This window comes from Camelina sativa, chromosome 18 (assembly GCF_000633955.1).
Source record: "Camelina sativa cultivar DH55 chromosome 18, Cs, whole genome shotgun sequence".
In the NCBI taxonomy this organism is placed as follows: Eukaryota; Viridiplantae; Streptophyta; class Magnoliopsida; order Brassicales; family Brassicaceae; genus Camelina; species Camelina sativa.
Window position 1 is genome coordinate 4616413 of NC_025702.1, and position 12517 is coordinate 4628929.

Below are 12517 nucleotides of genomic sequence, written 5' to 3' on the forward strand. Positions count from 1 at the left end.
TACCAAGCTTGCAATAGAGAAATTAATGCGTATGTATACGTATCATATATACATAAATACATACGGCTAACTAGGTAGTATTTCAAAAAACAGCGTTTTTAGAATCTCTAGTTCCATTTTTGAATGGAAAGATAGAGTGTCCACTTCTCGAAATGGCTCCAAAATACGCTAGAACTTCCTCAAACTAAAAAGAGACTATATCATACGGCTAGTTATAGCTATAGCTAGCGGTCATTAAATTTCAGGCTAGTGCGAATTTGTTTTAAGGTTTGAGTTTGACTCATAGTCTAGAATTAGGGTTCAAAGTTAAGGGGTCGTATGAGTATATGTAGACGAGTATAAAGTAAGTATAAATGGACAATGTTGCGATCAATAAACGACATTTCAAAGAAGACAAATAATAGATTCATCATGGCATTAAAATTTGGCGATATATATCATATAAATAAGATACGATTAGAGTTAAAAGTATACATATGTCATTTAGTGAATGATAATGGCGTTCTTGTTTTTACTCATATAGTGACCAATCCAATACATAAGGTCAATCACTATAGACAATAATTACAAGACAAAAAACCATTTTGTTTCTTGACTTTTATATTACCAATAATCCAATATATATCCTAAAGTAATTAATAAAACTGAATATTGCTTGCTAAAAAATTAATATAGGAAGACCACCGATCAAGGGTGATGATGTGAACGTAATTACTACATGTGGTTTTATACATTAAATGAATTAGCTGGTCTTATTTTGTATGATTTTCAAGGAATTTTCGATTATATAGCACACATGATTTTTGAACAAGAATTTGAGATGAATTAACGTTACATATATATAGATTACTTGAAATATGTTAATTGTTGCTATACATAGCAGCTTGAAAATCAGATCAGACCAAAGAATACACCTCAATTCAGCTAATAAGAGACAGTTTGAATGGGTGAACGCTTATGTTCATTTATGTTTTTAGCCAAAACACTACAACAAGAAGTAGAACTATAAAATAAGTCTCATCACATGTGTTTTTTTGGTTTTGTGTGAGTTGAGAACACCTGCTCCTTTGGTTCCTGAATAAGGGAATATAACAATATCACTAACAGCTATTAATACGATAGTCCTATTTTCTTATGTTAGAAAAAAACTGAATTTTTTATATATATATTTTTTTAGCAAGTAGAGGGTCTATATAACCTGTTAACTTTTCGATGCAACTTCGTGTGAAAAATGAAACGGGACCTTAATTAAGATTCTCTTTCATGGGTTATAAAAGTAACTAAAAGATAAAGTCACACTCCCCAACCTTTTCCACAAAGTTGATAGAGACTCGGTCTATCCATTAATTAGTTAGTGCTAATAGAGAAATAGATAGTATTATCTCTAAAAAATATAAGTAGTTGTTAACTGTCACACACATAATTAAATATTTCATTTTGCCATTATATATACTTAGAAGTCAGAATAATTCAATATCGTATTGAAAATCTCTGTTGTTTAGATTTCTTAGTTAAATATAGTGCTCACAGTCGAAAAAATAATAATAACTATTTCTTATTTTCCCTCACTGTCAATTGAATCATTGAGTGAAGTGAATAATAAAATAAGACATTGACGTTAATAAGACTATACATATGGATGGAGCAACAACAGATAGAAAAGACAAGTTATATAATATCGGACCTTATCAAATATGGTCAAACTTTGGCCCACTTTGATCCATAGTTGTATTTTCTTTTCTGGCATCCAACTTGATCCCTTAATTCATGGCTCGTAAAAGCATATCTTAAAACATAAACTGTGATATGAAGCTTTGTGCCAAAGCGTTTCCCAAATGCTTGAAACATTGTAAATGTCATGCTTGCAATCACCAATCTTTCCCAAGAAAAAGAATATAATAAGCTTTCATGCCAATCGTAGGAACATTTCTTTTTTTTTCTCATACCAATCGTAGGAAAATTTCTTTTTTTCTTGCATGAATATCATTGCCTTATTAGTTTAAAAAGACTAGGAGTGGACAAAAAAATAAACCGCAACTAAATAAACCAAAATTCACTTAATTATAGTTTTAATTTTATATATACTTATTATCAAACTAGATATACATCTTTTTAATAATAATTTTGACAATAAATAACATATTCATTTATTTATATGTTAAAAGTTAGTTTTAAAACTAAAAAGAACACCAAACAACCAATGGTTTTATACTTTTATATAACAATTGAAAAACCAAAAAAATTGAATCAAAACCAAACCTTAAACCGTATTGGTCTTATCCACCCCTAGTCCAAACTCCAAACTAAACGTTCTAAATTGCACCATCACTAAAGAAGAACATCCAAATGAACACTTTAAAATGGAACCCTCATCTTTAAGTCTCGAAATATTGTTTTCAGTATACCCAACTTACCTACAAGAACTAGAAGAACAACAACTCTTTTCACTAGAAAGAAAGACACAATGATAAATCTTCATGCATTCTCTAAAAAAAAAAAAAATCTTTTTAGGGTGTAAGATAATGGGCTTTATGGCCCAATTACAGTTGATCAGAAACGATGTCGTATTTATCGAATCTCGATTGTTTCTGTTTCTTCTTCTTCTTCGTCGCTCAGCGCCGTGTTCTTTACTCTCCTTCTCAAATTCCTCAAAATCAAAGCTACTTCGATCTTCCTTAGTTCCTTTCTACAGGTAAGTATTGCTCGATCTCACTTATAAAAGCACAAAACCTAGCTATTATCATTCTATTGTGATTCCTTTTGCTTAGATTAGTCTTTGAATATTTTGATTGGGAATCGAACTTTACCGATGATGTGTTGGCGTAGAAACCCTAATTTTGGTTCAGTTTCTCAATTTGCAATTTCTCATAAAGCTTTGATTTTTCTTATTTTTGGTTCAGTTGCTCAATTCCTCTGCAATGGATTCAAAATCACTGGCTAAATCCAAAAGAGCTCATACTCAACACCACAACAAGAAATCGCATTCGGTTCATAAGCCGAAAGGTCCCGTAGTTTCAGAGAAGAATCAGGAGAAGCTTCAAGGAAACCAAACCAATACTCCGGTTCAATCTCGACGAGTCTCTGCACTCCCTTCGAATTGGGACCGGTATGATGATGATGATGATGATCTTGATGCAGCTGAGGATTCATCGATAAGCCAAACTACTACGGATGTTACACTACCAAAAAGCAAAGGAGCTGATTATGTTATTTTGATATCTGAAGCTCAAGCTGAGTCTCAATCTAAGATTGATGTCAGTTCAGATTGTTTATCATCGTTAGACGATCTTTTGCACGGTATGGTATCTAAAAGGAACATGTTTGTTTGTCTTTGTTTCTGTTTGTTGTTGGCACAAAGTATTCAAATTTATGAATTGTTGCAGATGAATTTAGTCGTGTTGTTGGATCTATGATCTCGGCTAGAAGGGAAGGTATACTTTCATGGATGGAAGATGATAACTTTGTTGTGGAAGCAGACGGATCAGCTTCATATCAGGAGGTAATGATACTCTTGTTTTCTCGGTTTAGCACTGTCGTTAACTTGCTAATAGTCTCTCACTCTTCTTAAGTGAAGCCTGGATTCCTCTCCTTGAATTTGAATGCTCTGGCAGAAACACTAGAGAAAGTGGACTTGCACGAGAGACTCTACATTGAACCTGATCTTTTGCCTCTGTCCGAGCTGGTACTTACTGGATCTAGACAACTTTTATAATCAACGCTAGGCTCTATGTTTGACATTCAATATTATGGGTTGTGCAGTGTACAGCCCAATCAAAAGTGAGCCGTGATGAAGAAGATGCAGAATCTATGATAACGAGGCGAAATGAGCAGGCTCAACAAGGATCCAGTAGAAAGGTAAAGGTCGCCGCACAAGGGGTATCATCAGTCTTGGAAGCCGAGTCCCTGGATCAAGTTAAGGAGATACCAATACTCGCAGAGGAGTCAGTGAAATCTTCAGCGATTGAAGATGATCTAGATTTTCTCCTCAACAACGTCAGTGAAGCACATACTCAGCCTAAGCCGGTGGCCAATGCCTCAAGTACTTCCAATCAGAATCCTTCTGTCCAAAAATCCTCAGCTTTTGAGACAGAGCTGGATTCTCTTCTCAACTTTCATAGTAGCGCAGAACCATACAACAATCCAGCCAACTCATCTGGTCAAAAGCTTCACACAACGGGTTTTGATGATGTGCTTGATGATTTGCTCGAAAGTACATCAGCATCGATTAAACCACAGCAGAACCAGACCTCTTCGTCGCCATCAGTTGGAAAATCCAAAGTTTTAGATGAGTTTGATTCTTGGTTGGACACGATTTGATATATTTGTTAACTTGCACCTTTTTGTATAACATAGGTGAATGAGAATGTTACTTTGTTTATCTATAAAAAGTGTCTGTTCAAATCTCAAAACGAATCCATAAAATAGCTATAACAAGATACAACTAAACCTTATAATTGTAGAATTGTTGACGAACAAATCTGGAGAAAGAGCAAAAGGGCCATTTTGGGGACAAAGCGAAGTTACTTCTTTTTATTCTCTACGTGTTAGGGCTAGGCTCCAAGTTCATTGCTTGGAGGTTAAGTAAGAGGTCGCTGGAGTTTAGGTAAACCTTGTTGGCCGATTTTGCTATGGTCTGAGCAATCTCTCTTGCAGCTTCAATCTTCCTCAAAGTGATGAAAGCTTCGTTGTTCGCAATAGCTTGACCTATGAGTTGAGCACTCTTAGCTTCTCCCTGTGAATCATAACATTGGTATGTCACAACTTATAAACGATAGACATATAATTAATGCTGTCACAGAAATTCAGATAAATTACCTGGGCGCGGATAACTGCACTTTTCTTGTCTTGCTCAGCCTTTTCGACAATAAACTTAGCCCGTTCTGCTTCCTGAGCAGCAACTTGTTTTTTCTCGATTGCTTCAGTGAACTCTTTGCCAAATCTGAGGTTTGTGATGGAGACATCATCTAGAGCAATGTTGAATTTAGATGCTCGCTCTGTCACAATATTGCGTATCTCCCTGCTCACAGCCTGTAAGAGAGAAAGCACAAACATTATAGGATTTTGACAAACAAATCACAAAAATGTCGCAGTTAGAACATCAGAGTGAGAATACTGGGATACTAACTTCTCTCTGTGTAATGAGCTGGCTGGCATTGTACTGAGCCACTACTGCTTTCAGTGTTTCATTGATGATGGAAGGGAGAACTCGCTCTCCGTAATTCACACCTACTGTTCTGTAAATCTCGGGCAAGCGGTCTCCCATAGGACGTGTAAGAACCCTAAGCCCAATTGAAACCTGTACAACACCAAACATAGCATCAGAAACAAAAGCATCTATATAGACAAGAAACACAGATCAGGCATATAAGTTCAAATAACAAAAACACAGACCAACATCAAAATAGGTACTAAAAGGCCATTATTACAAACACACACATACCGTTTGAAGATCATTACTTCCAGTTTGGCTATCCGCAAGGTAAGGACGTGCACGAACATCATAGATAATTGGTCTTTCAAACCATGGTATCATAAAATGTGTGCCCTCTGGATAAACCTGAAAACAACCACAACAAAAAAACCTTAACCTTTTTTTGTAGCATCGAGAGATGTAAGTAGAGTAAATAACTCCATAAACAATACAGACCTTATCTTTGATACCGGTTAACCGGTTAAACACGATGGCACGGTGACCTCCTTCGACATTATACATGCTGTTAGCAAGGCAATAGAGTCCAAGCCCACCAATAACACCAACCTTAAGCAAGGCAGAGAGTGCAGGGGATCCAGGAACGTTTGGAACTTGTTTGACATTCATTTTTCCTAATTAAACACGAAATAATGAAAAGATTACTTCAAAATATAATCAGATTTACTAATTGTTTATTAAAAATGCTTCTTAAATTGAATGTTACACCATCATCAGATTAACCAAAATCTTCAGGAGTTATTAGAAGATAATTAAAAAATTTCGTTTTTATAAGACGTAATAGAATAAACATATCAGTAACATTAGTAAGAAACTCGAATTCACCAGAATCAGTATACATACTAATCTGAAGGCATCTTTAGCTAATCACTTGCAAAGCTAATGAGATGAGATTAAGTAATTAAGGGTTCATAAGATTGACTTGACCTATGTGCTTTTTGATTATAACCAACTTAAGTAAAAAGGCAAATGGCGATACGGTCGTCGGAGGAGACACAGAGAGAGAAAGAGACGTACCTAAAGTGAGCTCTTGATCGCCGGCGAAGGTCACGGTTTAAGCAACGATCGGAGATTGAAGTAAGGGTTTTAATGTATTAACAACAACTAGATGGCGGTTAATGTACTTACAGAAGGCTTATTGGGCCTATAAAGCCCATTAATAAATATTTTGCTTGAGTAACACGTAAAAAAAAGATGTTAACACGGTCAAGATGTCGACAGCACTTTTCTTGTATTGGATTCAGACAAATAAAAAAAAATGTTAACGGTTTTGTCTTTTTATATTCGAGACAAATTTTACAGCTAGATATTAAATTTAGCTAACAATTTTGATTGACAAAAATGATAGTTATGCAGAGAACTAAACCATTTTGGTGCTAACTATCATTTTTGGTGCTAACACGGTCATGACTCAGACTCCTCTATGAAAGCAGCTGCTCCGACGGAGAATGGTAATTAAATCATTTGAGTACTAGTAATCAACTGTATATAACTCTTAATTCAGCTTCCAAATCATGCATTATATATATTCATATTTTAACAGATAAATAAATTTCTTATTACAAACCGCACAAACAAATCAACATACATATAGAAACAAACTCAAAAGAGGAATTTCAAAGACAAGACAACAATGTCCAAGACCAAAACCTAATCCAGATTTCATATCACTGGAGCCAGACTTCTCCGTCGGAGCAGCTGCTTTCTTAGAGGAGTCTGAGTCATCGGAGACATCAGGGGATTTTGATTTCTTCGGAGCAGGCGCCACTGGTGAGGTCTTACGTTCTCCGAACATCTCTTCCGGCAACAGTACCATGTCAACCACGTAAACCGCTAGAGGACGTTCTTGTCTTAATGAGGTACTGAGACGTGTCTCAACGATACCGGTAGATACATTGACTTGATTCCCTTGACCGGTGAAGTTAAGCCCGTAAACCCCACCAACGTCTCGACCTGAAGCTTGAGTCCTGACCGGGTTACTTACGGAGAGAAGATCCTCCAATGTGTAGTATTTGGGACTAACATGGTAAAGAATGAGCTTGACTTGGTCGTCCGGGCTTAACTTGTTCAGTGTTCCGGGTTTAAGGTTTTGGAAAGCGTTGTCTGTTGGTGCTAACACGGTCATGCCTTCAGATGAACTGTTGAGTTGGATGTTTATTTGGCTTCCGATCTGAGTTGTGTTTAAAAGACGGATAAATGTAACAAACTGACCGCCTTTTTCAAGTATTGCGGTGATGTTGATGGGACCAGCAGGGTCAGGGGCGGGAGCGGCGGGTTGAGCAATTATCTCTGTGGAGAGGAAGGCTGCGGTGAGGATAAGTAGGAGGAGATGAGCTAAAGTTAGATGAATGGTGGCCATTGCGTTTTGAAGTTTATGTCTGTTTTGAGTTTAGTAGGAAAGTGAGGTTGGGAGTTAAATGGTTTATATGGATGAGAGAAATGTTTAGTGATGAGTTGTGGCTTAGTTGGGATGAGATGGGATTGGTTAATACGTCATTTTGACAAAATATTTGCCGACAAAATTGGATTATATATATATATATAATTCGTTTTGTGTGATCATAATTTGCGTCTATTCCGAAAATACATTATGAAATTTTAATATTTTAGGATATATATGAGGAATTAGTTGCATAACTCATAAGATAAAACTATATACAATTCCCCCAAAAAAATGAAGAGTGATAAGATTGAAATCTTGCCTTTACTATGTATGTAAATGTATACTTACTTAGAGTAGCAACCGACACTGACACAAACCTCTTAGTCACAAAACTCCCAACTAATTAATGGTAGGTTGGTACTTAGTAGTCTAATAAACAATGAAATTGATGACTTGATAATTTATTATACACATAAATATAAATATAAATGGATCAATAATGAAAACACTTTTGATACTTTGCAAGAGGTGTTTTCTTTAGTCAGAAAAAGGTTAGTATAGTTTTTCTTTTTTGGTTTAAAGTTAAGAAAGGTTAGTATAGTTGATTAAGAAAATATTAGTATTTATGATTAGATGTAGATTCGAATGCAAATTTGAATTACAAGTTAAAGCATCTGTTTTAATATAGAGATAACTAAATTCGTCGATTGTAAGATGTGGACATTACGGTGAATACAAAAATATAGATGTATTTATATCCATCTGCTATATGTATATACATTGTACACACGTACCCGTAGACATGTATGTGTTTGTTTCATTGTATGTGGTAAAAGGAAAAAAAATCAATGGACGAAACAAAAGTCTAAGGATGGCTAAGTGACAGCCTGGGATGAACAAGTTGGCATATGGTGGTCATTACTAATTTTATATTAATACCATTCTATATTTTGTGATCATTACCAATTTTGTTTTGTTGCTTTTGGTCGACGATTACGAATATTAGTATCCCTCTAAACACTTTATTTTGGTAAATAGTATATTGTCGGTTTGATGAAATGGTTTATATCAACTTATCATTAATGATTCTTGGTGTATAGCCATCTACATGTGGAGCATGCTGCATATATCTCGTGTTGCTCTCAAAATTCCTTTTCAAAATGTATGATGCTTTTGTCTCGGCCAAACGGCACGTAGTTGAAGAGCACAAGAAAACTGAACTGAGACATAAAGCATCAACTGGACTTATTAGGCCAGCTTGTATATATATATATACATGATCCATTAGATATTATACAACACAGGCTCACACTACACCTTATTGAATAACTGTTCATGTGATATGACTTCAATATTTAAGCCATGAATGGGCGTGAGTTCTTAGATAATGTTTACATTATAGTTTTGATGTAACGTACATCCACAACTAAATTCATATTCAAGTTAACTGCAACAAACAACGCCAATATGAAATTGATTATAAAATTGAAAAGAATATACGTAAGAGTCTGGTTTTGATGTAACGTACATCCACAATAAAATCCAGGAACTAATACATTATGTCATGTGTGAGACAGTTTTCTGAGTTTTATTATATTTTGGTTCCAAACTTTGAAAATTAGGGTCGACAGCCTCGCAAACACAGTTTATGTTTTTCTCTTTTACCCGATCCTATTTCGAGCAGGATCATTCATTTTCAATTTTTAACAGCATTGAAAGATAGAAATGGTGTGTTCAGCCTCAGAGACGGAGTACAATAAATTAAATCTTCATAACCTTTCGTTTGGTTACATACATGATAAGGTTAGAAATTCGAACGACGATGTTCTTGCACTAAGCAATATAAACATAATATATACGTCTTCAGCATCATATCTTCCATTATTTTATCTATGATATGTGTCTGTCTTAAATCTTTATGGGTATAACTTAAATGATTTGGATTTGAGTGTGTTTTCATATAATTTTAATAATTCTAGGTGAATTTTCTTGAATTCCACTTAAAATCATGAGATTTAGATTTGTGTTTGTTTAAACTAAAAAATTCCTTTAAAATCCATTAGAGTTATAAAAAAAATTACACTTTTAAAATCAATTTTTGTGTTTGTAGTAGGTTTGGGAAAATAAGAATTTTGTGGTTAAAATTGTTCATTTTCTTATATATATATATATATATATATATATATATATATATATATATAGCTTATAATCTACCACGACGATCTCATTCAACAAGGCTTCGTTCTACTTAGCTAATTCGCCCTTAATAAGGATTAACGTTTAAAGATCATAAACCTAAGTTATTGTGTTTTGATAACAACCAAAAATATTGTTGGGAATATTTCTCCTAATACTCTATTTATATTCAATCATAGGAAATGTTGTTTCTTTTATAAACAAATCGAAGCAAATGTTGCAGATTCCCTATACGTATGTTAACGTTGCACAAGATTTTGTGTGTTTTCTAATCCGGCTCCATGTGCTTCACCGAAAAATAAATAAAAATATATAGTATTAGAAAATTTCAGGTCGTATTAAACTTTGATACAATCATGTTTCAAATTAAATAATATTAGACCACTCTAACTATGTAAGTAAAACAAATATATATATATATCTATATCGTCAATTATATACCATTAAAATGTATTTTTTTATTTTTTACACCTACCTAGTTTACAAATTACAACTAGTNCTTATGTCGTGGGATCACATAAGAGATGATCCCGTTAATGAATGTTAAGTCGTGGGATCACATAAGAGATGAGTTCAATTATAAAGAATTCCTGCTGACAAACTTTAAGTTGGAGGGAATCTGAAGAAGAAAAAAAGAAAAAATATATGTTAGAAGGATATCTGAGAATTCGTCCCTTGACAACTCAAATCTCAAATTGTTGAAATTATTTGTTAAATCGGTCTCTACAATTTGGGAGAACAACAAAATCGTAATCAGTTCGACAGTTCATTAGACACCATTTGTTTCATTACTTACAACGAGTCGAGTCTATATATGGACTTAAATCAAATTTCTGATTTTGTTTCCATGCATGTTTTAAAACTTTTGTTACTATGAGACCAATTTTATAGGTTTAGAATCTAGAGAAGAGTTACAATTTAGTGTATTTTCAAAACATAATTAGTAAAGTAGGAAATTCACTATTTATAATTGGCAAAAACTAGACATTCACTATTGCGATTTATTCACTAACCACTTTTACCATCTAAAAAATAAATATTTATATTTTATGCCACTGTTTTTTAATTTTAGTTATCTACCCCTTGGATCTAATAACTAAAATATTAGTAAATATAATTTTACTTTCTAAAAATTTTTAGGTGTATAAAATTTTATATTTTTTTTCTATTATTTGATATCCATTTTGTTTGATGATTTACTTTTATTATGTCAAATAGTTTTCATAAATTTTCATCTGTGCAACTAAGTAAGTCTACAGATGTAATTCGTACAATTTATTAAGTATACAAATAAATTATAATATATACATTTTAATTTATACATCTCATTTAGTATACATATGCATATTAAATATATACATTTTCATCCGTATAGTTGATGTAAAGTATGATATGCTCAAATTTACCCTAGAGCTACTCTTTCAAATCAAGAGATCGATGCAGTATTTAGGGATCGAATCCACAAGCTAAGGACTCTAGACTCACACAATAGATTTATTAGTTTTTAATTAAGCTAAACAGAAGTGTTGTATTTAAATTGCAAAGTGAAACAGAAAATAAAAGAGTTTTTAAGATCAATAAGAATAAAACCTAGGTTCGTAGAATTTCTAAGGAAATCAGGAAAAATTAATTAATTAATTAATTAGGATTCAGATTAAAGTAGTTCTTAAACTCTTAACACAATTATAAAATAAATAAATTTTCAATGCAAATATTATTTAAATTTAAAAACATGAAAATCCAAATCTCTTTGTAAAATCTAAGAATTAATCAGCAATAAAATCAAGTTTAGATTATTCACAAAATCACTAATCCAAATCTCATTGTAAAAAGTAATTTTGCTCACCATAGATTTTTATCAGAAAAATCAATTATATTCTCATATCAATCAATAATCCTAAGATCTAAATGCAGATGACTAATCAAAGATCTAGCTTTAAGAACAACTTATAGTGAAGAACAAGAAAGATAACGAATCCCAAGCAATCAATCAATTTAATACTCCATGAAATCCCTAAACCTAAACTCTAAACCCTAACTCATCCATAATCAATGAAAAATTTATCATAAGCTGAATAAATTGCATTAAAAAAAAGAGTTCAAAATCTTCTCTCTCAAAAGATCTCTCTCAAGATGAGTTAGATCTCTCTCTCAAAAGGTGGCAGCAAAAATAAAGCATAAGAATTTCCAAGACCCAAAAAGTCTATAAATATCTCTAAAACACGACAAAGACTCATATTACAAATAAGAAAAACTTTGGGGCACTTACTTCAGAACTTGAGAAACTCATGACTCGTCTTGTGTCGCAATGTGTGTCGACTGATTCCAACAGTAGCATTGATTGAAGCTCTCTTCTGAAATCGTTTCCAAGCTTCACAGCTTCAGTCTTAATGCATTAAAGTGCTTCAAATCATCCTATTTCGCTCTATTACGATTACATCTGTGCCAATAGGTACCTAGTCCTACAAATACTCAAAATGACCCTAAAAAGCAAATCAAAAGACTCTAAAACATACTTATATATTATGGTTAAAAACCGTAAAAACCATGATATATTAAAGTACATTAAATATGAATGAAATAAAAATATTTTTATTTTGTATTATTGTACACTAAATGAGGTGTAAGGATGCCCTTGTGTGGAACAACTATTTTGTAATTTCACACCACTATACTATACTCCACTTTCTCATATATCTCACATCTCTTATATCACACAAATAGTCAAA

At 33.2% G+C, this 12517-nt stretch overlaps 2 protein-coding genes and 1 pseudogene across 2 annotated transcripts; 1 reads left to right on the forward strand and 2 right to left on the reverse strand.

Moving 5' to 3' along the window:
• Window positions 2595–4403, forward strand: LOC104760528. Its single transcript, XM_010483471.2, has 5 exons — window positions 2595–2692; window positions 2901–3297; window positions 3384–3499; window positions 3575–3682; window positions 3760–4403. Exons 2-5 carry the CDS (start codon window positions 2919–2921, stop codon window positions 4315–4317), a joined length of 1161 nt encoding a protein of 386 aa, XP_010481773.1. The 5' UTR covers window positions 2595–2692; window positions 2901–2918; the 3' UTR covers window positions 4318–4403.
• LOC104763130 (prohibitin-7, mitochondrial-like) lies at window positions 4538–6260 on the reverse strand. Its single transcript, XM_010486547.1, has 6 exons — window positions 6227–6260; window positions 5648–5823; window positions 5441–5557; window positions 5126–5296; window positions 4816–5028; window positions 4538–4732 (listed from the first exon to the last, which is right to left on the reverse strand). Exons 2-6 carry the CDS (start codon window positions 5816–5818, stop codon window positions 4538–4540), a joined length of 867 nt encoding a protein of 288 aa, XP_010484849.1. The 5' UTR covers window positions 5819–5823; window positions 6227–6260.
• On the reverse strand, window positions 6705–7646 carry LOC104760529 (annotated as a pseudogene).